The 24,216-nt window shown below is 45.3% G+C and overlaps 1 protein-coding gene across 1 annotated transcript in view; it reads left to right on the top strand.

Annotated features, from left to right (window-relative positions):
• LOC115641800 (butyrophilin subfamily 3 member A3-like) overlaps positions 1–23,798 on the top strand; it is a 29,300-nt gene extending 5,502 nt beyond the window's left edge. Inside the window, exons 3-11 of the mRNA XM_030545194.1 lie at positions 1,054–1,152; positions 3,872–3,898; positions 5,178–5,204; positions 7,363–7,389; positions 9,582–9,608; positions 12,106–12,132; positions 13,167–13,187; positions 13,292–13,318; positions 23,275–23,798. Of these exons, the coding sequence (XP_030401054.1) occupies positions 1,054–1,152; positions 3,872–3,898; positions 5,178–5,204; positions 7,363–7,389; positions 9,582–9,608; positions 12,106–12,132; positions 13,167–13,187; positions 13,292–13,318; positions 23,275–23,798 (806 nt within the window). The remainder of the gene's footprint in view (positions 1–1,053; positions 1,153–3,871; positions 3,899–5,177; positions 5,205–7,362; positions 7,390–9,581; positions 9,609–12,105; positions 12,133–13,166; positions 13,188–13,291; positions 13,319–23,274) is intronic.
• Positions 23,799–24,216: the final 418 nt, after the last annotated feature.

Genomic DNA, 24,216 nt, shown 5'->3' with positions numbered 1-24,216 from the left:
CTGGGACAGAATTAGGCCAATACTGAATGCTTTTGAAGTTCTCACCTTGAGTGTTTATAACCTATCTCTAGATGTTATTGGAGGCCTTCATTAAGGCACCCTCTGTTTCTCTGGAATGCGTGAATCTACCCTGATAACACATTGATGTATGTGTTTATTACTCTCGGGAGGGATGGGTCTGGGACCTATAGCAACTATTCACAATATCACGGGGAAAACCATATAGCCTTTCGATGAAAATCCACCTCTTCATGGATAAGACAGCGCTTTCAATATGTCCTAGAGAGAGTTCAGATCTCATAGAATTATATCAGGGTTGGAAGCGACCTCAAAAGGTCATCTAATCCAACCCTCTGCTCAAAGCAGGACCGATTCCCAACTAAATCATCCCAGCTAGGGCTTTGTCAAGCCTGACCTTAAAAACCAATAAGGAAGGAGATTCCACCACCTTCCTAGGTAAACCATTCCAGTGCTTCACCACCCTCCTAGTGAAAAAGTTTTTCCTAATATCCAACCTAAACCTCCCCCACTGCAACTTGAGACAATTACTCCTTGCTCTGTCATCTGGTACCACTGAGAGCAGTCTAGAGCCATCCTCTTTGGAACCCCTTTCAGGTAGTTGAAAGCAGCTATCAAATCTCCCCTCATTCTTCTCTTGTGCAGACTAAACAATCCCAGTTCACTCAGCCCCTCCTCATAAGTCATGTGCTCCAGCACCCTAATCATTTTTGTTGCCGTCTGCTGGTCTCTTTCCAATTTTTCCACATCCTTCTTGTAGTGTGGGGCCCAAAACTGGACACAGTACTCCAGATGAGGCCTCACCAATGTTGAATAGAGGGGAATGATCACGTCCCTCAATCTGCTGGCAATGCCCCTGCTTATACAGCCCCAAATGCTGTTAACCTTCTTGGCAACAAGCCTTCTTGGCAACAAGGGCACACTGTCGAGTCATATCTCACCTGCTTCTCATGAAGATTTAATTTAGTTTTATCATTTTTTAAAGGACAGCTGAATGATATGAAAGAATAATGGACACTGTGAACTGTTTTGCAGATGTTTTCTTCCCTTCCACCTCCCCATGGATGACTGCCTTCATTGTGATATTGCTGATTAGCATAGCCCTGGTTAGCGCTGCAATTTATAAGCTGAAAAGTAAGTTTTACTATTCATGTTATTTCAGCAAACACTAAAGAGTCTAAACACTGTGATATGAAAGAACTTAGGTAGAAGATGTGACTCATTCCCATGTACAGCCCCATGCAAACCATCCAAAATTGCTCAGTGAGGCTGTTCGGGCTAGATTCACAAAGATACGGGTGAGGGGACTCTTACAACATCTAACTTTCAGGTGCTTGGATAATCAGTGGTATTAACAAAGCATGTGTGAGGTGCCCAGGCTCCCTGTATAATGAATGGAGGTAGACACCTTAGAATGGGATTCACAGAAGCCAGCCATCTGCACATATCTTCACCTAAATCAGCCGGTGGGTAGTGCCATGCCCTTCATTTGGAGATAAATGCCTAAATACAGGCTTCAGGGAGGCACCTATCTCTGCTTATCATTCTCAGCTCCAAACTCTTTCTGGATGTCATGTGCCTTCGCCATGTTAGCAATAAGCTGGAGGGAGGAGGTCCATTGTAACTTTTAGCCCAGTGGCTATGGTACTCATGTGGGATATTGGAGAGCCATGGTTTAAGTCCCCCCAACACCAGATGGGGAATAAGAGATTTGCTACCTCTCCAGTAAATGCCCTAACTACGGAGCTATAGGATATTGTGATGTGATCCATTCTCAGTCTTTCATGTTGAAGCTCTTGCACTGTAGACTAAAAAATGAATGAATCATTGGACCAGAGAGATAAAGCAAGCATGAGAATGATTGTGTAGCCTGGTGGAGCGCATACTCACTGGAGCCATGGGAGACCCAAGGATGAGTTCCCCCCACTCCAGTGACTTTTTATTGTTATTTATCCAAAGTGGAACAGCTTTAGTGGGAGACATTGAGTGTGCCCAATCTCAGGATTTCCCATAGCCCACTGGTTAGGGCATTCACTTGAGAGGCAGCAGAACCCTGTTTAAATCCTATTTCCCCCTGATGCGGATGCGGGGAGGGCAGGGCTGGGCTTGAGTAAGGGGTCTCCCATATCCCAGGTGAGAGGGCCCGATCCAACAGGTGAGCTCTGAACCTGCTTACCAGATTGGGTCCTGCATGTGAGGTAGGCAGAGGAACGTCTATCTTTCCCTGGTGCTGAGGGAAGTTTGACTGCAACAATTTAGGCTCTGAGTGAGTTTAGCTGCCAACAGGGTTTGGGGGCAGTTGAGCAGGGGTTTAGTGAATCCCACTGGAGCCTGATTCTGGGTTTTAGGTGCCTAAAGTGGCAGTTAGCGCCTAAGTCCCTTTGCGACTCTAACCCTTCATGTAGTAACAACTGTGAGAGTTCTACATGATTAGCTTCTCTACCACCAGGTTCATAGCATCACAAAATGGCAAACGACCTTGACCACCGTGCTGGGTTTTTTACTTTATTTTTATTACATTTAGACAATGATAATACATGAGAACAGACAGGTATAGATAGTCTCATGGCACGTAGATGTTGAACAACATGTAGGAAAGGAAAAAACAACTACAACATATTTATTACCTGGTACTATATCATAAATCCCAACCATTCTGCATAACTTGTGACACTAAACCAGGGCTGACTCTAGGTTTTTTGCTGCCCCAAGCAAAAATTTTTTTGGCTGCCTCCCACCCCAGTCCTGGGCTTCCCCTGCACTCCTCTCCCACCCCAGAGCTAGGTTCTCCCCCCTCCACACCGTCTGCTGCCCCAACCCCTGGGCTCTCCCTCCAGCCCCACCCACACCTCCTGCCACCCCAGCCCTGGGCTCCCCTCCACCAGTGCTGACTCTGCCTGCTCCCCCCTCACCTCCAGCTGGTCCAGCACTGGCAGGGTCAGGGTAAGCAGCGGGGCTCCCAGGCCGCACCTCAGCTCAGGGTCCATCCAGCTGGGGCTCCCGCCTCCAGGGCCAGCAGGATCCGGGATGGCAGACCCAGGGGACCACCCAGCAGAGGGTTGAGGAGCCGGGACAGGGTATCCCCAGTGGGAGCAGAGCCCCAGAGAGCAGGACGTGGGCCCCGCACAGCAACACCCCGGGCACCAGTCCCCACTATGACTCTACTGCTGCTGCTGCTCCTGGCCACCCTACCACAGTCACTGGGTAGCTCGGGCCGTTTCACCCAGCCCCGGCTGTGGCACTGGGGTGTGGCCGCCATGTGGCACCTACAGGCAGATCTTTGCACCCTGTGGGGCAGCACTCAGCCCAAATGTCCTGCGTTCGGAGCCCTCCTGGCCATAAGGTGTGGGCGGTGCTCCCCAACATGAACTGCAGTGGCCCCAAGGCACCCCCTATGCAGGATGCGCTGCTGCTGCCAGGACTGGCTGTAGGCTTTTGCCGCCACAAGTGCAAAAAAAAAAAAGGCTGGCTGGAATATCGCCCCTGAAAATGTTCCCCCTCAAGCACCTGCTTGGTTTGCTGGTGTCTGGAGCCGGCCCTGCACTAAACAGAGCTTTGTGCGCTAGGAAATGGGCTGAGTGGAAATACTGATTTCACCGCGCTTACCAAACAGCTACTGCATTTCATCAGTGCCTTCAGGAAGTCGTGAGTTGCCCATTTTTCTTGAGCACTAGTTTTAATTGTTAGTGTGGATCAGATCTGACTTGTGTGGTGGTTACTTGAGAAATCACATATTTCCAGTCCTATGTGGTTTATCAAATATGACCCCTGTGAAGCACCCAGAGCCATAATATGAAGTTAAATTGTCTCCTTTTAAAAAATTATCATTTTATTTATTTAATTACTTTTTCAGAAAACAATGAAACAACTGCGCAGGCTGGTAAGTCCCAATAAATATAATATTTACTCATCTCCAAGTCTTGTGTAAATATTAAGCACTATTAGTTAATTGCACAGTACAAACCCTGGGGTCGATTCTCCTCTTACACCTGTTCTTTATGTTGTTGATTACTGTCAGCTTGCAGTGGTGGGCCCTGAAAGTTTAACATCTGGTTAACATTTGTCTTAAAGTAACTTCTAACAGCACTTCCAAAACTGGATTCTGCTAATGTTGCAGGACATTTGTTGATGGTCCACAGAGTACAGCCCACGACCGCTGCTCTCTGCCCTGACCCCTGAACCCCCACACACCCAGCCTTCTGCCTTGCACCCCCACAGTCCCCATCACTCTGCCCTGACCCCTGAACTCCCCCCACCCAGCCTTCTGCCCTGCACCCCCTACACCTGCCAGCCCTCTTCCCTGACCCCCACCACACACCCATGCTTCTGCCCTGCACCTGCCACACATCCCCAGCCCAAGGTCTGGGGTCCCGGCGGCTTGCCCCTTGCCATCCGGCTTTCCGGCCACAGGCCGCGCTCAGCACGTTGCCGACCTAGGTGAACAGAACCTCAGACTGAAAGCAAGCTGAGCAGGCTGGCAGTATAAGATCTGCATTTTAATTTAATTTTAAATGAAGCCTCTTAAAGATTTTGAAAACCTTGTTTACTTTACATACAACAATAGTTTAGTTATATAATATAGACTTATAGAAAGAGATCTTCTACAAATGTTTAAATGTATTACTGGCATGCACAACCTTAAATTAGAGTGAATAAATGAAGACTCGGCACACAACTTCTGAAAGGTTGCCGATCCCTGGTCTAACCTGTCTCACAACTTCCCTAGGTGACCTGTTCCAGTGCTGAACTATCATGAGAGTTAGAAAGTCATGCCTAATATGTAGACGAAATGTCCCTTTCTGAAAACTAAGCCAATTCTTTCCTGTTCTACCCTCAATGGATATGGACAACAATTGATCACGATTCACTTTATAACAACTTTTTACAGACTGTTCCCATGTCCCCTGACAGCCTTCTCTTCTCTAAACACATCCCATTCTTTCAACCTTTCCTCATAGGCCATATGCACAATGGAGGTTGAATTAAGGTTGTTCCAGAAGCCTTACTTCCAGAATTTCCTAACTTCTGAGTGCTTGATTTTGCAACCTGAACTTTCTTTTAACATCATTTTAATGTAATCTTTATATACCTTTTGAAACTAGCTGTTAATGCACTAATCATTATCTCCATGTTTGTAATATATTTCTCTCTGTATGCAGTAAATGACAAGAAAGCCATCGAAGACGGTAACTACAATATATGTTATGTATCCTTTCAATAATATTTGTGTACATCTGTCAGACCTGGTGAAAAATAGTATTTGACAAATGCTAAAATCAAGGAATTACTCATCAATCGGTTCTGATTTTTGTGACTATACCTGATAAAGCAAACTCCCTGTTTTACAAACTAATGGGGGATTGAAGAGTTCATAAAATCAAAAAGATAATAAAATGGAACATGTCAAAATAACAGTAGGTCCAGTGCATAGGTTGCAGTATGAGGTACTTCAATGCTTTCTATTTGACTTTCACACCACTGGAAAGCAATTTCCAGGGCACATAAAGCATCAGGATATGACGGAAAGTCAATTTGTTCCTCATTGACATCACATTTGTTATGTGATTTTTTTTTCTCCATCAGGAAAAAATGGTTTGTATAACTAGTCATTCATTAAATTGGTGATTGTAAAACTGAGGCTCTACTGTATGTAAAAACAGTTGCCAGATATTCCCAGTGAAGAATTAGCAGTCTATGAAAGTCCTCTACCTAGCATTAGGTGTCTGGCATACAATATTTCAGCTGTGTCCACTCAAGTTACACTATTTTGTTTGTATTTGCAGACTTGATAAGTAAAGTGTTCTAAAAAGCTTGATTGGGTAAAATACGTTTTTGATGCTGAACTCATATAGTTGATTGAATGGTGCTGGGCACCTCTGAAACTTTGCTTAGTCACAAATATGAAAGGTTTTAAATGTGGTCAAATTGAACCAGACCCCTAGTATTTGTGAATTGTTTGCAAATATGACCTGCTGGCATGAGACCAGCTCTGACATCTGTCTCTGGTTTTTATATATCTCTGGCATCTATTTTTCTATCTATTGTATCTAACTACTGTATACAAATTTCTGAATGTTACATTGTTTGGAAGAGAAATTCTTTCTTCCAAGTCCCAAGAGTTGGGATCGTTGTCAGTATTGAGCTGCCATCAGAGGTGAAAGTAGGCCAGTAGGGTCTGGTACGGCATACCATCAAGAGCCGGTATGCCATGCCAGACAGGACCACCTTCCCCTGCTGTGATTTAAAGGGCCCAGGGCTCCAGCCACTGCGGGGAGCCGCAGGCCCTTTAAATAACCACCGGAGCTGCAGCAGCCGAGTGCGGGCGGGAATTAAAAGGGCCCGGGGCTCCCCTCAGTGGCCAGAGCTCTGGCCCTTTAAGTCCCTGCCTGAGCCCTGCCACCACTACTCCAGCGGTAGCAGGGCTCCAGCGGGACTTTAAAGGGCCTGGGGATCCTCGCAGTGGCAGGAGCATTGGACCCTTTAAATCCCCACCTGAGCCCAGCTGCCGGAGCCTCAGAGCTCTGGCAGCAGGACTCTGGGGGGCATTTAAAGGGCCAGAGGCTCCGGCCACTGCAGGGTGCCTCGGGCCTTTTAAATCCCCACCCGAGCCTTGCGGCCACCACTACCACAGCAGCGGCAGGGGTCCAGCCGTGCTTTAAAGGGCATGGGACTCCCCACAGTGGCAGGAGCACTGGGCCTTTTAAATCCCCGCAGGAGCCCTGCTGCCCCAGGGTAGTGGTGGCAGGGCTACCACAGTAATTTAAAGGGCCCAGAGCTCCACGGCAGCCAGAGCCCCAGGCCCTTTAATTCGCCATGAGTCCTGGGGCTCCCAGACGCCTCTGCAGCTGGTAACTGAAGGGTGATTTAAAGGCCCTGGGGCTCCCAGCCACAACCGGAGCCCTAGGCCCTTTAAACATTGAAAGGCCCCACCTCTTCCAGTTTAGGCCACTCCCCCGCTCAGGACTCCGACATACCGGTAAGTCCTTTAAATTACTTTCACTGCTGGCTGCCATCAAATGGGGAGAAAGGACAAAGGTTTTGAATGTTAGAAAGGTCTCCTTTCCCTTAAGGGATCAGATCCTCAAATAGTGTAAACTGGTGAAGCTCCATTGTGGAGCTATGCTGATTTACTCCAACACTGGACCTACATGATTTACATCAGCTGAAAATCTGACTTACGGTGTTAAATTCAACCACTGCCTGTCCAGATGGAAATAAAAGATCCATAACGTTTAATTTACATTGTTCTAAATAGAAAGCTTGGAGGCTTCTGATAAAAGCCTCAGAACTAGAGTATATTAATGTGTGTTTCCCGCTGTAATTCTGAAATATGTTTTCTTTCAGAAACTAAGCTTCTCAGAAATGAACTGGGTAAGAGTGTATTTTAGCTCAACTAATTATTTTCTCGTCTGGGTAAGTGTATGTGTTGCCAGGAGAACTGTCAACCAGTTCAAGTCCAAATATTATAAGGTCATGGTACAGAGGCTGCAGTTAAGAGTGAGACAATTGTTCCATTCAAATTTTTTTTCCCCAAAGGAGCCCAAGGGAGTTGGGCACTCAGCCTTGGATTTTCAAAGATGATCCAAGTGAGTTAGAAGCACAAACCCCACTGACTTCCCTTGAGAGTTGCGCTCCTAAATTGCTCAGACCCAGATCCTCAAAGGTGTTTAGGCTCCTAACTCCCATTGGACCATAGGCATTTTTTAACATCTCACCTCTACCACCTGTTGTATTTAAATGGGAATTAGGCACCTAACTCCTTACATGCCTTTGAAAATCCCAGTGAAATCCTTTGTTCAAGCATTAATAACTTCCCCCCCCCAAAATTCCAGCTGGGTTTGAATTTCTCATGCTTGGTGATTTCATTTAAAAGGTTTAATCCTGCTCTCACCCAGCTCAGGCACCTTTCTCCTTTAAATTGTCTGATTTATATTGTGATTTAAAGCCTAAAGCCTGCCTGTGACATTTAGGTCCCATACATATTATAGGTGAAGTTTTCAAAACCACCTAAAGGATTTAGAAGTAAAAGTCCCATTGAAAATCTCCACTGACAGTTGTTATATAAAAAAGACAATGTGTGTGACTCAGTAAAATGGCTGTCCCATTAGAAACCAAGCTGCCCACTGTGGCCAGGGAACGGGGCTGTGCATCAGGGCAGTGGAACAATGCTGAGTTTTACTGTACTCAACCTTGTTCACCACCTGAGTACCCCAGTCCCACGGCCAAAGGCCTTATCCATGCCTCCCTCCATCCCCAATATCACTTACCTCTCCTCTAGACTGTTAAACCCGGAAGCTAAATCCTAGGCTGACAGGCTTCCTCAAGTCTGGGATCCTCTCTGACGAGCTACAGGAGGTTCATCATGGGAGGAGCAGCCTCTGTAGCAAACCTGCAGGCTCCAGATCACTGAATGCTTGGGTTCCGGTTCTCCTCATCGTCTGACTCTTTCCATACCCCTTGTTAACTGAGCTGGTTGGGAGTTTTCCAGTGAAGAGTTTTCATTGGAAAATGCTGATTCACTGAAACCCAAACTTTTTACAAAAGTATATCAGTTTTGTCAAAGCTTTAGTTGAGAGAAGGTTTTCAGATCCAAGATGCAATTTCTGGTCGAAACCCCAGAAAGATCCCACTGTCAGTAGGGTGGTGGTTAGGACACTCATCTGGTATGAAGTGGCAGAACACAGACTAGAAGCTGCATTTATTGCATCCTAGCAGAGAACCCTAAGCACTATGCCATTGGCTACCCCAGGGTGAGTCTATATATGTGTGCATGTGTGTGTGAAATCTCAATAGGACTAGGGTTTCAACCCAATAGAATGGGGAAGTTTTTAAAACCTTGAAAATTCTCACAGGATTTCCCACCCAGCTCTACTAGCTAATAATAGGAGTGAGGACAGAGTGGGAGAGGACACAGAAAAGGCTGAAACCCGCATTTTCAGAGATTGCAGCTTCCCCCTATAGCACTGGGAGAGGGAAGCAGCTGATGAATCTGAGCAGTTTCACTGGCTTATTTTGACGTAGATGAATTCAGATATGATGGGTTTGGGAAATGAGTCAAAATGGGCCTAGATCTGAGCTGTTTTGAGGATGCTGTGTGTGTCTGGGTGCAATAAAGGAGTTTGTGGCGACTATGGTTGTGTAGCTAGAGGAACCATGAGCAAATAAAGTGTGAGAACTGTCAGGACACTATTTCTAAAGGAACATTTTATTTATTTATATAAATATTTATTTATTTATTTACATTTATTTATTCTCTGCAAAAGCTTGCTGAACACCGTATGTGTGTATTGTTTGCAATGTTAGAAAAAGATGGGGAGATTGTCATGCTTAAAGGCCTATATACAGCCATAAATCTGAAAGCTGAGACTTTCAGAGCTGCCTGTGGTGTTTGGATGCCCGATTTAATGTTAATAGAAATTGCATGTCCCGATTCCTTAGGCACCTTTGCAAATCTCAGACAAAATGTTCACACTGTCATATTTCTTAGTGTGGAATCCGACAAACGAAAATCTAACCCCTGCCTATTATTTTGAGATTACCTCTTCTGTTTCTTTATTTTGCAGAGACTGAGCACGAAAAATCTCAACAAGGTAATTCCATCTCTTACTACTTAATATTTAAGACATGAGATATTTCTTTCAGTCTTCAGCATGGATGATTGTTTTGAGCTGGCTGTTCTAACAAAATAGGCACAAGGGGAGTAACTAACTTTTTTGGGCCTTCTTCTGTTGATGAAAGAGACAAGAGCTCTGTGTAAGCTCAGAAGCTTGTCTCACCAACAGAAGTTGGTCCAGTAAAAGATATTACCTCACCCACCTTGTCTCTCTAATGTTCTGGGATAAGAACGGCTACAGCAACACTACAAACTAACAAAGTAAGGTTATTATACACACATGATTATATGAGAGATGGATAAAATTTTCTGAATGTTGTGGGTTTTATGAAGAAAAATGATGATGAAAACGTTCATCAAAAATTTATTTGATAGAGGAAGGGGGTTTCAACCAATACTGTTGAGATCAACTGAGATTTTTAACAATAAAAAAAATTCATTTTAGTTTAGATATACTTTGAAAAAATGAGGACAAAATCTATACTTTTTTTTTTACCTTTTTTACCACCTATATCTGAAACCCACAGTAAACATGAAAATTTAACCTGAAGATTTTATTTTCTGCTTCTCAAGAACCAAATAATAATTAAAACACTTTGCACCAGTCTCCAGCAGGGTCATTACTAAATGTCACTTATCAACTAAATTTGATTTAGCACAGATATCACAAAGGGAATGTCTGAAAAGCAGCACAGCATAAAGGGATAAAGCGCCACATGTCTGCCAGGGTTTTCTGCCTACACCTGTATGCTATTATGGGGCAGAAAGGAAATGGAATAAATATGTTCTCAGGAAAGTACTAGGAACAGAGCCATAGCTGTAAAAAGCAAGAGTGGCACTTATAGAGAAATGTATTGATCAACTGTCACAAGACAAGAAAAGGGAATGAGACAAAGAAAGGGCTTGACTTCAAATGGGGTGGCCATATCACTACTGGGGAGGAAGATGATTCAGGTTTGAAGATGATGTAGGTGAAAATGTTACTTTAGAAGGTGAATCTCAGACAGCAAATGACCAACTATAGGAAGAGTTAAATGCCCTGTTGATGGGCACCTTCATGACAGACAAAAATGCAAAGAACCTCTGCCCCTGGACTTAACTGTAAATAAATGGGATAAATGTAATGAATTTACTGTATCTATGTAGCAGCTAAAGTTTTGAAGTTTCTAGGAGTCTTATCTCCAGGGATAGGGGGCATTTGGGGGAAAATTCAGCATGTTACAAAGAAGAAACGTACTATACTTCACACATTGAGACTTTACCTTTGTTCTTTCTTGATTTATTGTTTTCATTAGTATAAAGTACAGGTAATTCCGTGATGTTGTTTCTCTACAACACCAGAAAGTCCATATTTTCCTGCTCTTATGAGTGTCTCTTGCACTCTAGATCTCATTTGTGGCTGTTTGTTTTGAGTGACATTATTTCTGCAATTGCACTGTTTTAATTCCTGGCCTTCAGAAAACTAAGGCATTGTCTATGCTGGTGGTGGTGTGTTGGGTACATGTAGCTACACACCATAGTGAAAAGCAGACTGTGTTCACACTGCAGTGTGTAACTACACATGGCAGTGAAAGGCTCTGGCAGCGGGAGACTTGGTAACCCACACACATCCTGGATGTGGTGTTCTGTCCTATCTAGTGACACCAAGACCATGTAGAGAGAGTGGGAGAGGGAGAGATTAATGAGTCTGCGCTTTAGCTAACAGCTCTATGGTTTTTACCTCATGAATTAGAGGCTCATGTATTTAGCTGCAAATGTCCCAGGTTCGATCCCACCTGCTGACAACTGAGGTCTGACAGTGTTACAAGTAGGGGCTCATATGGGATATCAACTGGGAAGTCTATGAAGCTCGAGGAACGCTTGCTCAGCTAGGCAAAGTATGTAACCAACATACCTCCTGGGTATGGTGTTCTGTCCCATCTAGTGACATGGACAGAGACCACTTAGAGAGATAGAGATTAATGAGGCTGCTTTACAGCCTTAGCTAGCAGCTATGTGGTTTTTTAGCTCATGTAGTAGAGGCTCATGCATTTAGCTGCAGAGGTCCCAAGTTTGATCCCGCCTGCTGATGACTGGGGTCTGTCAGTTTTACAATGTCACTGCTAAAAGTAGCGGTGCAGATGTAGGATGAACTTCTAGGGCATAAGGAGAACCCTGTAGGGAATATATCCTAAGGTTCTGGTAAGTCTTTACTTGCCTAAACATGGCCTTACTGACCACACTTCTATTTATAACCCTGCTAACTGGGCGTGAAATGTATGTGCTCACTACCGTGAGTACAAAAATAGCCTAAGTATTTGTGAAAGCCAAATATCTGTCAAATTTTGGTCACTACCTGCAGATCAATGCATTCTGCACTCCCAGAAACTACCTCCATAACATATTTTGATTATACTACAAATCTCTGTTCAGTTGCTCTCATCTGCAGACTCCTCTTGTCTTTTGGTTAACAGTTTAATTTTGTTTCTTTGTAGCAATTCAGGAAATACAGGAGAAATTTGGTAAGTGTTTCATTGGAATAGTTTCAACCAGTTCTAGTCTTTAGTTTAGCATCCTTCTGGTAACAGAGACATCCCAGCCTACTGGCCCCTTGGTGGTGGCCAGCCCCCAACTTTGTCATTTTTTTTCAGGTTTGTTTCCCCCTCTCTGTAGTCATAGATAGATTCCAAAGCCAAAAAGTATCATTGTGGTCATCTGGTCTGACCTCCTGTATCACATAGGCCAGAGAACTTCCCCAAAACCATTTCTATAGAATCACTTTTAGAAAAAAATCCACATAGCTCTTTTTATCTCTTTTGCCATAAAGAAGGAAATGCAGTGCAAAACAACCCAAACAAAACAGTATATTCATACATTGAAAAAGCTGAGAACTTTAAAGCATGCAAGTCAGCCACTCAGATCCTAAGGGATCCAGGGCTAGATTTTAAAAAAAAGTATTTACTCTGTAAAGATGCAGATAGGCACCTTGACATTTCTGAAAATCATGCTAAGTGCCTCACTCTCATTGAAACCAATTGGAATTAGACACGTAAGCTCTTTTCAAAATCTGACTATATACCTAGCAGCATCTTTAGGTGCTTAATATCCTTACAAATCTGACTCTTACCCTCTTATTACATTATTTTCACTCAGATAAATTCCCATTGTTTAAATGCAGCATGGACTTCAAGATTTAGCCACCTTTTTTGCATAGTTTAGTTTGTGTGAGGATACCATTGAACATAATATAGTAGATATTCTATTGCAGCTAATATGGCAAAAAGATAAATATTTAGACCCAATCCTGCAAAGATTTAGACACATGCTTAAATTTGTGAACACACTGAGTTGTTCCATTTAACACAATGGACTCACGGTGTCTAAAATTAAGCATAGTTGTAGATTTTTGCAGGTTTGGGGCCTTTGAATCTGATCCTTACTCACCTGAGTCTATTTTACTTGAGTAATTCCATATAGGGAGTAAAGATTTCCTACAAAACAGAATTAACAAGGAAATAATGAAGAAGCATGATGTAACAATCTTTTTCCATTTCAGAAAAAGCCATGGCTGAGCTGGGTGAGTTGAAAGACCATGTTTAATATTACACAGCTTGTATTATTTCAATGTAAAATAAGCCACATGCTATAGCTGAAATTCTGAATTCTCTTTGTTTGTTGTAGACTTCAGGAGGGCTCGTAGCAATGTAGGTAAGATGCCTTGTATCTGGAATTTTAGACAGGTTATTATCTCCCATAAGTTTAATATTTTGATTAAATATTTTTGGTGCCCTGATTTCTGAAAGGAGGAATACAGAATGCCTGCTCAACAGCCCTGAAGAGTAATGTGACTGGGATTTGACTAGGAACCTAGCTGCAGAAGAAAGGGACAATATTTGTTGATAAAAGAATTGGTGACTGTAGCTGAGTGAGACTTTAGGACAAATAGTTTAACAGTTGAAAAAAGGAGCTTCCAGTCTACTGAAACTATTCACAAATTTGTGTTGAGTTAGTTGAAGAATTTCAACTTCATTGAAAAAGCTAAAACGTTTCATTTCACCTGAAAAAAATTGTTTAGATGTGCAGGCATTCTGACAAAAACAAAGGAAAGGCGAACTAGATTCACAAAGTGGCTAAATAGGGAGATCCTTGTGCCTCTCTTGTAGGCTTTAGCCTAGTGGTTAGGGCACTCAGCAGGGAGGTAGGAGACCTAAGTTCAGTTGCATCCTTTGCTTGTTGAGGATTGTGGATGCAAGCTTGGGTCCCCCATGTTAGAGGAAGGCACCATATCTGCTGGACTATGGAATGCTGTGGCTTCAATCTCTCCTTTGGCAGCTATTCCACACCTTATAAATAATTAAATAGCAATTGGATAGGGAACTATAACTTGGGACTCCTGGATCCTAACTACTGGGCTATAGTCACTCCCACTCTCATTCCCTGGCCCATTAACACTCCATTGCCACCATGAATGACTATGAATTGCCATTGTGAAGAAAGTTCTTAGGGCCCAGTGTTCTTGGCATTACAAATGTGAGTAACTCTATTGGTATCCATGGATCAGGTGAGTAATGGCAGTAGGATAGGGACCTTCATGTTTTGGCTCCCCTTCAGTTCAAGTCCCTGTCTCTAGGTACCTTATGTCACAATTCAAGGCCACTTCATTTTTATGTCCTCTCCGTTGTTCCTCGAGGACACCTGCTGTAGGCTCCCAGCTTCTCAGCCATCAACATGTTTGTGCAGAGACCCATGTCTCTCTCCCTCCTGACCAGAGATTTTGTAAATTGCACAGTTCCCTGCCCACACTGTGTTATTCCCAGCAAGCCAAAATGCCTGAATAGGCCAGCATCTGTGCTTTGCTTTCTTCCTTCTTAGAGTCTCTGAACAGCTGTAATTGCTCACAGACACAAGTTACCACACATCTCTTTCTAAGCAAGCACATCTACTCTTAAGGTGAAAGCATTACAGAGACAACATTTAAAACAATAAAAAAGACCCTAAGGCTAATAAACTTCTTCTTCGAGTGCTTGCTCATATCCATTCCAATTAGGTGTGTGTGCGCCGCGTGCACGTCTGTCAGAAGATTTTTACCCTAGCAACACTCGGTGGGTTGGCTGGGCGCCCCCTGGTGTGGCGCCACTATGGCACCGAATATATACCCTTGACGACCCATCCGCTCCTCAGTTCCTTCTTACCGCCCATGTCGGTCATTGGAACAGTGGAGCACGGCTTAGCTGATCTCCACCTCCCTAGCTTTTCACTCATTCTAATACTTATTGTGTATATAGTTCATTCTTTTTAGTTCTAGTTAATAGATTTTCATAAACATAGTTAGTGTATATAGTTCGGAGAGTCAGGGATTAGCCCTTTACCTCACCCAGTGCCCAGGCCCATGCCTAGCTCACCGGGTTTCAAACCGTGCTCGGCCTACCACCGGTCGATGCCCACGGGAGACCCTCACGACTCTTGCCTCAAGTGCTTGGGGGAATCCCACCTTGCAGACAATTGCCGGATCTGCAAATCGTTCAAGCCGCGGACGAAAAAGGAGCGAGACTTTCGCCTTAAGCAGCTCCTAATGGAGGCAGCCCTCTCTCCTCCACCTTTGACACCGGCTGCTGGACAGTCCGCGCCGGGGAGAAGTGCCTCATCGGCACCGGAGAGCGCCGGCACTGCAAAGACATCTCGGCACCAGCCGTCACCGGCCCAGAAACCGGCCTGGCGCCACTCCCTCTCCCCGCGTGCCAAAAAGCTCAAAGCTCCTGCAGCCCCACTATCTGCACCACAGTCTGAGCAACAATCTAAGTTGAGCCGCCTGGCACCAGTAACTGCCACGGCACCAACAATCTCCACACCGTTGATTCCAGCCGTGCAAGAGCCATCGAGTCCGGTGCATGACAGCTCCCCGGCACATGCCTCGGTAGAGCTTATCGTTCCCACTACACCAGAGACATTTGCTACAGCGAGGGAACTGATTGTGTTAATGGAGCCTGCCCTGCCTCAACCCCCGGCACCGCCGGTGCGGGTTATTCAATCGACAGGCAAGCCTGCCATGGTAAGACCACCTTCCATCAGCACCACAGGCAGACAGCACTCAAGATCGAGGTCCTACCAATGTTCTCAATCTCATCACCGCTCCAGATCCAGACGCCACTCGCAGTCCCGGTACCGATCTCCTCCTCGGTACCGGTCGTACTCACGGCACCACTCGAGATCCCGCTCACCGGACCGATACTCCAGGCACTGGTCCAGCTCCCGGCACCGTTCGCACCACAGCTGCTCTCGTCATAGGGCGTCAAGATCCCAGTCGACCTCCCGGCACTGCGCCGGTCGCAGGCCCCGATCACACTCTCGGTACCGATACGGATCCCGGTACCGCGCTCCGGTGCGGCACGAAATACAGTACCCCAGAGACAGGGCTCATCCTCAAGTGGTCTCCATCCCGCCATGGCCATCGCGGCACACGTCTGATTCATCGCACGCTGATAGTGCTGCCTATGCTGATTCAGAGACACACAGCCGTGTTCTCTATGAGGCTCAAGGTAGAGACTAAGGTCTTCATCAGTGGTCCTTTTGGATGCCTTGGGCATATCACCAGGCCCAAGGCGAACCCACGGTACCATCATGTTCCGCCCCATCGGAACATCGTGCACCGGAGGCCACTGTTAGCCGCCCCCCTCCAGCAAGCACAGATCAATCTCCTCAGGCACTGGACCCTCAGGTCCTCCTGGACCCTGACGTACCTCCTGACCAAGAGTCCCTACAGGAACCACTCGTACCAGGTCTGTCTTCCTCCTCTTCACCCGACGAGGCAGTGGCCGGTACATCCTCATCGGGCCTACCCCCTATCGAACTCCGAGCTCACCAGGACCTTCTGAGGCGAGTCGCCTTAAATATCAATCTCCACGTGGAGGAGGTCCCAGAGGTTGAAGACCCGGTAATAGACATATTGTCGGCGGATACCCCAACCCGTGTAGCTTTGCCATTTATTCGCTCCATCCAAGCCAAAGCGGACACAATCTGGCAATCTCCGGAGTCTATCCCTCCTACAGCCAGAGGGGTGGAAAGAAAGTACATGGTACCCTCCAAAGAGTACGAATACCTATATACCCACCCTCCTCCTTGCTCCCTGGTGGTTCAATCCGTCAATGAGTGAGAGCTCCATGGCCAGCAAACCCCCGCTCCAAAATTGAGGAAGGCTAGACGGATGGACCTGTTGGGATGTAAAGTCTACTCTGCAGGAGGCCTCCAACTTAGGATGGCGAACCAACAGACCCTGCTCAGTAGATATAATTATAACATCTGGCAGTCGGTGGGTAAGTTCACTGAACTGGTCCCACAAGACTCCCGCCAGGAATTCCAGGCCCTTCTGGAGGAAGGAAAGAAAGTGGCACGGACTTCCCTGCAGGCCTCTCTCAACGCTGCCAATATGACGGCCAGAACCGTGGTCTCGGGAATCACGATGAGGAGGATCTCGTGGCTGCACATGTCAGGTCTACCTCTGGAACTGCAACACACCATCCAGGACCTGCTGTTTGAAGGCCAGGGCCTTTTATCCCAGAAAACGGACCCTAGACTACAGAGTCTTAAGGACAATCGGGTGATCATGCGTTACCTTGGGATGCACACCCCACAAACCCAATGAAGGTCTTTCTATAGCCAGCCTCAGCGCCCTTACCCCCCACCCAGACCGCGACAAGACTTTGGCAGAAGGCGCGGTCGCGAGAACTGCAGACAGCAATCTGGGTCCCAAGGCAGACACAATACCAGTCCCACCAAACCAGCGCTGGGCCCAAAAGTGAACTTTTGAAGGTGCGTCCGAGAGCAGAGCACCAGTCCTTCCCCAGGATCCCCTTCAGTTTTCCAACCGCCTTTCCTCCTTCCTCCCTGCATGGTCTCAATTAACCTCGGATGGTTGGGTCCTATGCATGGTGGAATTTGGATACCACCTCCAATTTATTTTGCCCCCTCCATCTCACGCCCCCTCCCCATCTCTCTTCAGGGACCCCTCTCATGAGCAATTCCTCTGGCAAGAGGTTCGTACGCTCATCTCGATCGGAGCTATAGAGGAGGTACCGGAGGAATTAAGGGGCAGGGGATTTTACTCCTGATATTTCCTAATCCCCAAAGCAAAAGGAGGTCTTCGACCCATCCTGGACCTGCAAGGACTCAACTTGTTTTTAAAGAAGTTGAAGTTCCACATGGTATCCCTGGGGACCATTATCCCATCCTTGGATCCCAGAGACTGGTACGCTGCTCTTGACATGAAGGACGCATATTTCCACATTGCTATTTATCCCCCGCACAGACGGTACCTGTGGTTTATGGTGCACCGCCAACATTTTCAATTTGCAGTCCTTCCGTTTGGCCTCTCTACGGCCCCTCGGGTCTTTACAAAGTGCATGGCGGTAGTGGCCGCCTTCCTCCGTTGTCGGCGAATACATGTTTTTCCTTACCTAGACGCCTGGCTTATTCGAGGGACCTCCGAGGCCCAGATCACCTGGCACGTAGCCTTCATCACGGACCTATTCGAGAGACTGGGCCTGATGATCAATCTAGAGAAGTCTACTCTCGTGCCCACTCAAAGAATAGAATTCATTGGGACCATTCTAGACTCCAAACTCGCAAAAGCCTGCCTGCCACTGCCCTGGTTTCAGGCACTAGTCTCAGTTATAAAAAGCCTCCAGACCTTTCCGACGACCTCGGCTCACACCTGTCTGAGCCTCCTCAGTCACATGGCCGCATGTACTTTTGTAACCAAGCATGCCAAACTATGCATGCGTCCCCTTCAAACCTGGCTCGCCTCAGTGTACTGTCCAGGCAGAGATACCATAGACATGGTGGTCACCATTCCTCAGAGCATCTTAGACTCACTCAGCTGGTGGCTAACACCCTCCCTGGTTTGTGCAGGACTGCCGTTCCATCCGAGGCAGCCCTCAGTGTCCCTAAATACGGATGTGTCGTCTCTCGGCTGGGGGGCTCATCTAGACCATCGTCGCACGCAAGGCCTCTGGTCATCTCAAGAGCTAGCGTTGCACATAAACGTCCAGAAGCTGAGAGCAGTCCGTCTGGCATGCCAGACGTTCCTACAACATCTGCAAAGTCGTTGTGTTTCAGAGCTTACCTACAACACAACAGCCATGCACTACATAGACAAGCAGGGAGGGACTCAACCCCCTCCCCCCTTTGTCAGGAGGCGATCCAATTGTGGGAATTTTGCATAGCCCACTCGATAGACCTTGTAGCATCATTCCTCCCGGGGGTCCAGAACACTCTAGCAGACCATCTCAGCAGATCCTTTCGGTCTCACGAGCGGTCGCTTCGCCTGGACATTCTACATTCCATCTTCCAGAAGTGGGGCTTTCCCCACATAGACCTCTTCTCTTCCCGCGACAACAGGAAGTGCCAGAAGTTCTGTTCCTTCCAAGGTCTCACCCCGGGCTCGATATCGGATGCCTTCCTAATCTCATGGAAGAACCAGCTGCTGTACGCCTTTCCACCCTTCCCACTGGTGCACAGAGTTCTCTTAAAGCTCCGCAGGGACAGGGCTCACCTGATCCTGATCGGCCCTGTGTGGCCCCGACAACACTGGTACACCATGTTGCTGGACCATTCGATAGCCAACCCAATCTCTCTGCCCCCTCATCAGGATCTTATAACGCAGGACCACGGCAGGCTTCACCACCCAGACCTGCAATCCCTCCATCTCACAGCGTGGCTCCTGCATGGTTAACCCAGTCAGAGTTACGTTGCTCTGCACCAGTGCAAGAAGTACTCTTGGGTAGCAGAAAACCTTCCACCTGGTCTACATACTTGGCCAAGTGGAAGCGATTTTCTTGCTGATGTCAAGCACTGAATGTAACACCCACGGAGGTTCCCATTCCCACTATCTTGGACTACCTCTGGTATCTTAAACAGCAAGGCCTCTCTGTCTCATCATTGCGAGTGCACTTGGCAGCTATTTCTACTTTCCACCCAGGAGAAGGTACTCATTCCATCTTCTCCCACTCTATGGTCTTGAGGTTCCTCAAAGGTTTGGAGCATCTATACCCCCTAGTATGACACCCCGCCCCTTCCTGGGACCTCAAGTTGGTCCTGACGAGACTTACAACTCCTCCATTCGAGCCATTGGCGACCTGCTCGGTCCTATATTTGTCATGGAAAACAGCCTTCCTTGTCACCATCACATCAGCTAGGAGAGTCTCTGAGCTTTGGGATCTGATGGTAGACCCACCTTACACGGTGTTCCACAAAGACAAGGTGCAGTTATGTCCACATTCGGCGTTCCTCCCTAAAGTAGTCTCGGCCTTCCATCTCAGCCAGGACATATTCCTCCCGGTCTTCTTTCCCAAACCGCATACATCTTGTAGAGAGCAGCAGTTACATTCCCTCGATGTCCGTAGGGCCCTCACCTTCTACATTGACCGAACGAGACCCTTCCGTAAAATACCCCAACTTCTTGTGGCAGTGGCAGATCGGATGAAAGGCCTACCCTTTTCTTCTCAGAGAATTTTGTCATAGGTAATGGCGTGCATCCATACTTGCTATGATCTAGCTCATGTCTCTCTGGGTCATATTACCACTCATTCTACCAGGGCCCAGGCCTCGTTGGCCACCTTCCTAGCTCGAGTACCTATCCAGGAGATATGTCGAGCAGCTACGTGGTCTTCAGTACACACCTTCACTTCCCATTATGCCCTGGTGCAACAATCCAGAGAGGACGCAGCCTTTGGCTCAGCGGTTCTACATTATGCAGTATCTCACTCCGACCCCACTAACTAGGTAAGGCTTGGGATTCACCTAATTGGAATGGATATGAGCAAGCACTCAAAGAAGAAAAGACGGTTACTCACCTTTGTAACTGTTGTTGTTCAAGATGTGTTGCTCATATCCATTCCAAAACCTGCCCTCCTTCCCCACTGTCGGAGTAGCCGGCAAGAAGGAACTGAGGAGCGGACAGATCGGCAAGGGTATATGTTCGGTGCCATAGTGGCGCCATACCAGGGGGTGCCCAGCCGACCCACTGAGTGTTGCTAGGCTAAAAATCTTCCAACGGACATGCATGCGGCGCGCACACACCTAATTGGAATGGATATGAGCAACACATCTCAAAGAACAACAGTTACAAAGGTGAGTAACTGTCTTTTAGTAGAGGTCACCCCAACTTCAGCCTCTGGCTTTGATTGGTGATCACTCATTCAAAATGCACAGTAGTTTTCCTGTGGTTACAAATTCAAAACAACCTTAAGAACTAGCACATCCATCGATCTTCTTTATACAGTAGGGGGCTTTGATCCTGAATATGTGGGAACAGATAATCAGCGGACAAATGGTCCCTGACTCTGGGTGTAGCTTCAAAAACCTAGATTTTTGCATAACAAGAGGTGGGGAATTTCCATTCACCTTCCCCTAGAGATTTCCCAGGCAAACCACTTGAACCTGTTTGTCCCAGAAGTCCATTCTTATCTGGCACATTGTTCAATACAGACCTCTGAAATTCATAACACTTCCCAAGGTTCACCTCACTCTCCCCTCTGTAGAGTGCAATCCCATCCCACAATAATACATAATCTCTGCATATAATACAATGGATTTCAAAGATACTTAAATTAAATGCAATAACATTTTTCAAGTATATTGCCGAAAACTGCCATCTTTCTCACATCTTACAACTAGAACTGTGGAGGAAGCCTAATTTTCTTTTTAATGGCAAATACTGACATTTAGAGATTTGGTTTAAAAATCTTCTGTGAAATGAATTTTATTTTTTAAATTGTTTTGGGTTAGTTGAAACCTCTTCTTTTGATAAAATATTTCATTTTAATTTTTAAAAGTTTTTATTTTATGTTAAAATTTACATTAGAAAATTAAATAGATTTTGAAAGGGAAAATTATTTTAAGACAAATATCAAAATATTCCATTATAAAAATACTGAAATGGAAAGTGTTTTCTGAGCTTTTTTTTATTTTCAAAAACTAAATTACCTCAGAATTGCAGAATTCCACATTCCTGCAGAAAATACAGAGTTTGATAAACTGGCATTTTCGAATGGACAAATATCTTAGACTTTCAGAAAGCTTTTGACAAGATCCCTCACCAAAGGCTATTAAGCAAAGCAGATATTCATGGAATAAGAGAGAAGGTCCTCTCATAGATGTATAACTGATTAAAAGACAGAAAACAAAGAATAGGAATAAATGGTAATTTTTCAGAATGGAGAAAGGTAAACAGGGGACACCACTATTTATGTACTGGGGTATGTACTGGGATCAGTACTGCTCAACATAATCATAAATGATATGGGAAAAGGGGTAAATAGTGAGATGGCAAAATTTGCAGACAGTACACAGTTACTCAAGTCAGTTAAGTCCAAAGCAGCATGCAAATGCTTACAAAGGAATCTCGCAAAACCGTTTGACTGGGCAACTAAATGGTATGCAAAGTAATGCACAACAGAAAACATAGTCCCAACTATAAATACAAAAATAATGGGGTCTAAATCAGCTGTTATCATTCAAGAAAAAGATCTTGGACTCATTGTGGGTTGGTTTCTGAATACATCCACTCAATGTGCAGTGGCAGTCAAAAAAGCAAACAGAATGTTAGGAACTTTTAGGAAAGGGATAGATAATAAGACAGGAAATATCATAATGCCACTATATAAATGCCTGCTATGCCCACACCTTGAATGCTATGTGCAGTTCTGGTCACCCCATCTCAAAAAAGATATATTAGAATTAGAAAAGTTATAGGGAAGGGCAACAAAAATGATCAGGCGTATGGAACGTCTTCCATGCGAGGAGAGATTAAGAAGACTGTGGTTTTTCAGCATAGAAAAGAGAAGACTAAGAGGGGATATAATAAAGGTCTATAAAATTGTGACTGCTGTGGAGAAAGTGAATAAGAAAGTGTTATTTACACTTTCACATAAGACAAATACCAGGGCTCGGTCTATGAAATTAATAGGCAGCAGGCTTAAAAGAAACAAAAGAAAGTACTACTTCACACATAATGCACAGTCAATCCATGGAACTTGTTGCCAGGGGATGTTGAGAATGCCAAAACTGTGACAAAGTTAAAAAAGGAGCTAGGTACGTTCATGGAAGATAGGTTCATCCCTGACTTTTAGTCAAGATGGTAAGGGATGGAACCCCATGCTCTGGGTGTCCCTAAACCTCCAACTATCAGATGCTGGGACTTGATGACAGGGCATGGATCGTTCAAAATTGCCCTGTTCTGTTCATTTCCTCTGAAGCATCTGGCATTGGTGACTGTCAGAAGACATGATACTGAGCTAGATGGACCATTGATCTAACCCATTATAACTGTTCTTATGAGATCAGACATTTCACATCAGACATTTCTTTACTCCATTCCCATGGCTTTTACCATGGGAGGGGATGGTTTGGGCCAGGAGTGTTAGTTAATTCAAGCTATAACTAGCAAGGAGTGTATGTGCCATTGCTGTTACATATGTTAATACATATATTACATATGCTCTTGTTCTGAGTAGTTGTAGTGCATTTAGCTGAGATATTTAATATTTTGTTTGTCTCTCTACTGTGTCTTTAATTTTCTTCACCAGCTTTGATATTTGTTTGTTTATTTCAGTGAGAGTTAATAAGTCTCTAGTTACTGATGAAATGAACATTTTTATTCTTCCCTCCAGTTAACATCACTCTGGATTCTGACTGTAAACATCCCAAACTCTCACTCAAGGATAAAAATAGGGTCATTTCCACGGCAGAGAAGAAAGCCGGCAGGGATTTGATAGTGGTGGCAAATGAAGGATTTTCAGAGAAGAAACAATACTGGGAGGTGGAGGTGGGGGACAAGCCAGAATGGGAGCTAGGGGTGCTGTCTCAGAATGAAAGGAGGAAACTGAAAAATGAGAAGATGGAGGAACCTCCTGAGAAGGAATACTGGAGTTTGTGGCTGTCTGAGGGTCAATATTATTGTAGCTGGAAAAGTGATACAATCACCTCTGAGGATAAAAAATGCCCAGTGGTTGGCATTTTTCTCGACTGGGAAGAGGGAATGATCTCATTCTACAATGTAGAGCTAATGTGCCCTGTTGTGTCCATCACTCAAGAGTTTCAAGGAAATCTGTACCCATTCTTCAATCCTGGCAGTGATAAGCAATACCTAGGAATACGCCCTGTCAGTGTCCCCAGCCCCTTAACTTCTCTCTGAAATCAAACATTGGCTCTAATAGTTATGGGACTTTTAAATTCACTCCATCTGAGGAGAGAGGAGAGAAGGAGAGCCAGGAATCTTGAATCACTATAGAAGAAAGGGAAGGGTTTAATTAGTTAACATAGAATCTGAGAGAAAGAGGGGGGGGAAATGGTACAATTTTGATATTTTTGAAGATGGCCCAAAGGCTGAAACAGATACTTCTTAGCCTCTGACCCAGGCAAATTGCCAGTGACATGACCTGAGTAAAAACTATGACTGGTCAAATGGACTAATAATTTTTCAGTAAATATTGACTTGAATTTAAAAAATGAATAAAGGAGGGCTGTGCTTTTGTCCATTTTGTGTTCTCTTTCATCTAGTGAACTGGTTTACTAATTTACTACCAACAATGTTAGTGGAAATGATTAAGTGT

Source organism: Gopherus evgoodei, unplaced genomic scaffold (genome assembly GCF_007399415.2).
Source record: "Gopherus evgoodei ecotype Sinaloan lineage unplaced genomic scaffold, rGopEvg1_v1.p scaffold_35_arrow_ctg1, whole genome shotgun sequence".
NCBI lineage: Eukaryota > Metazoa > Chordata > Testudines > Testudinidae > Gopherus > Gopherus evgoodei.
Note: the sequence above shows the minus strand (reverse complement) of the source record. Positions and strands in the feature narration are given on the sequence as shown.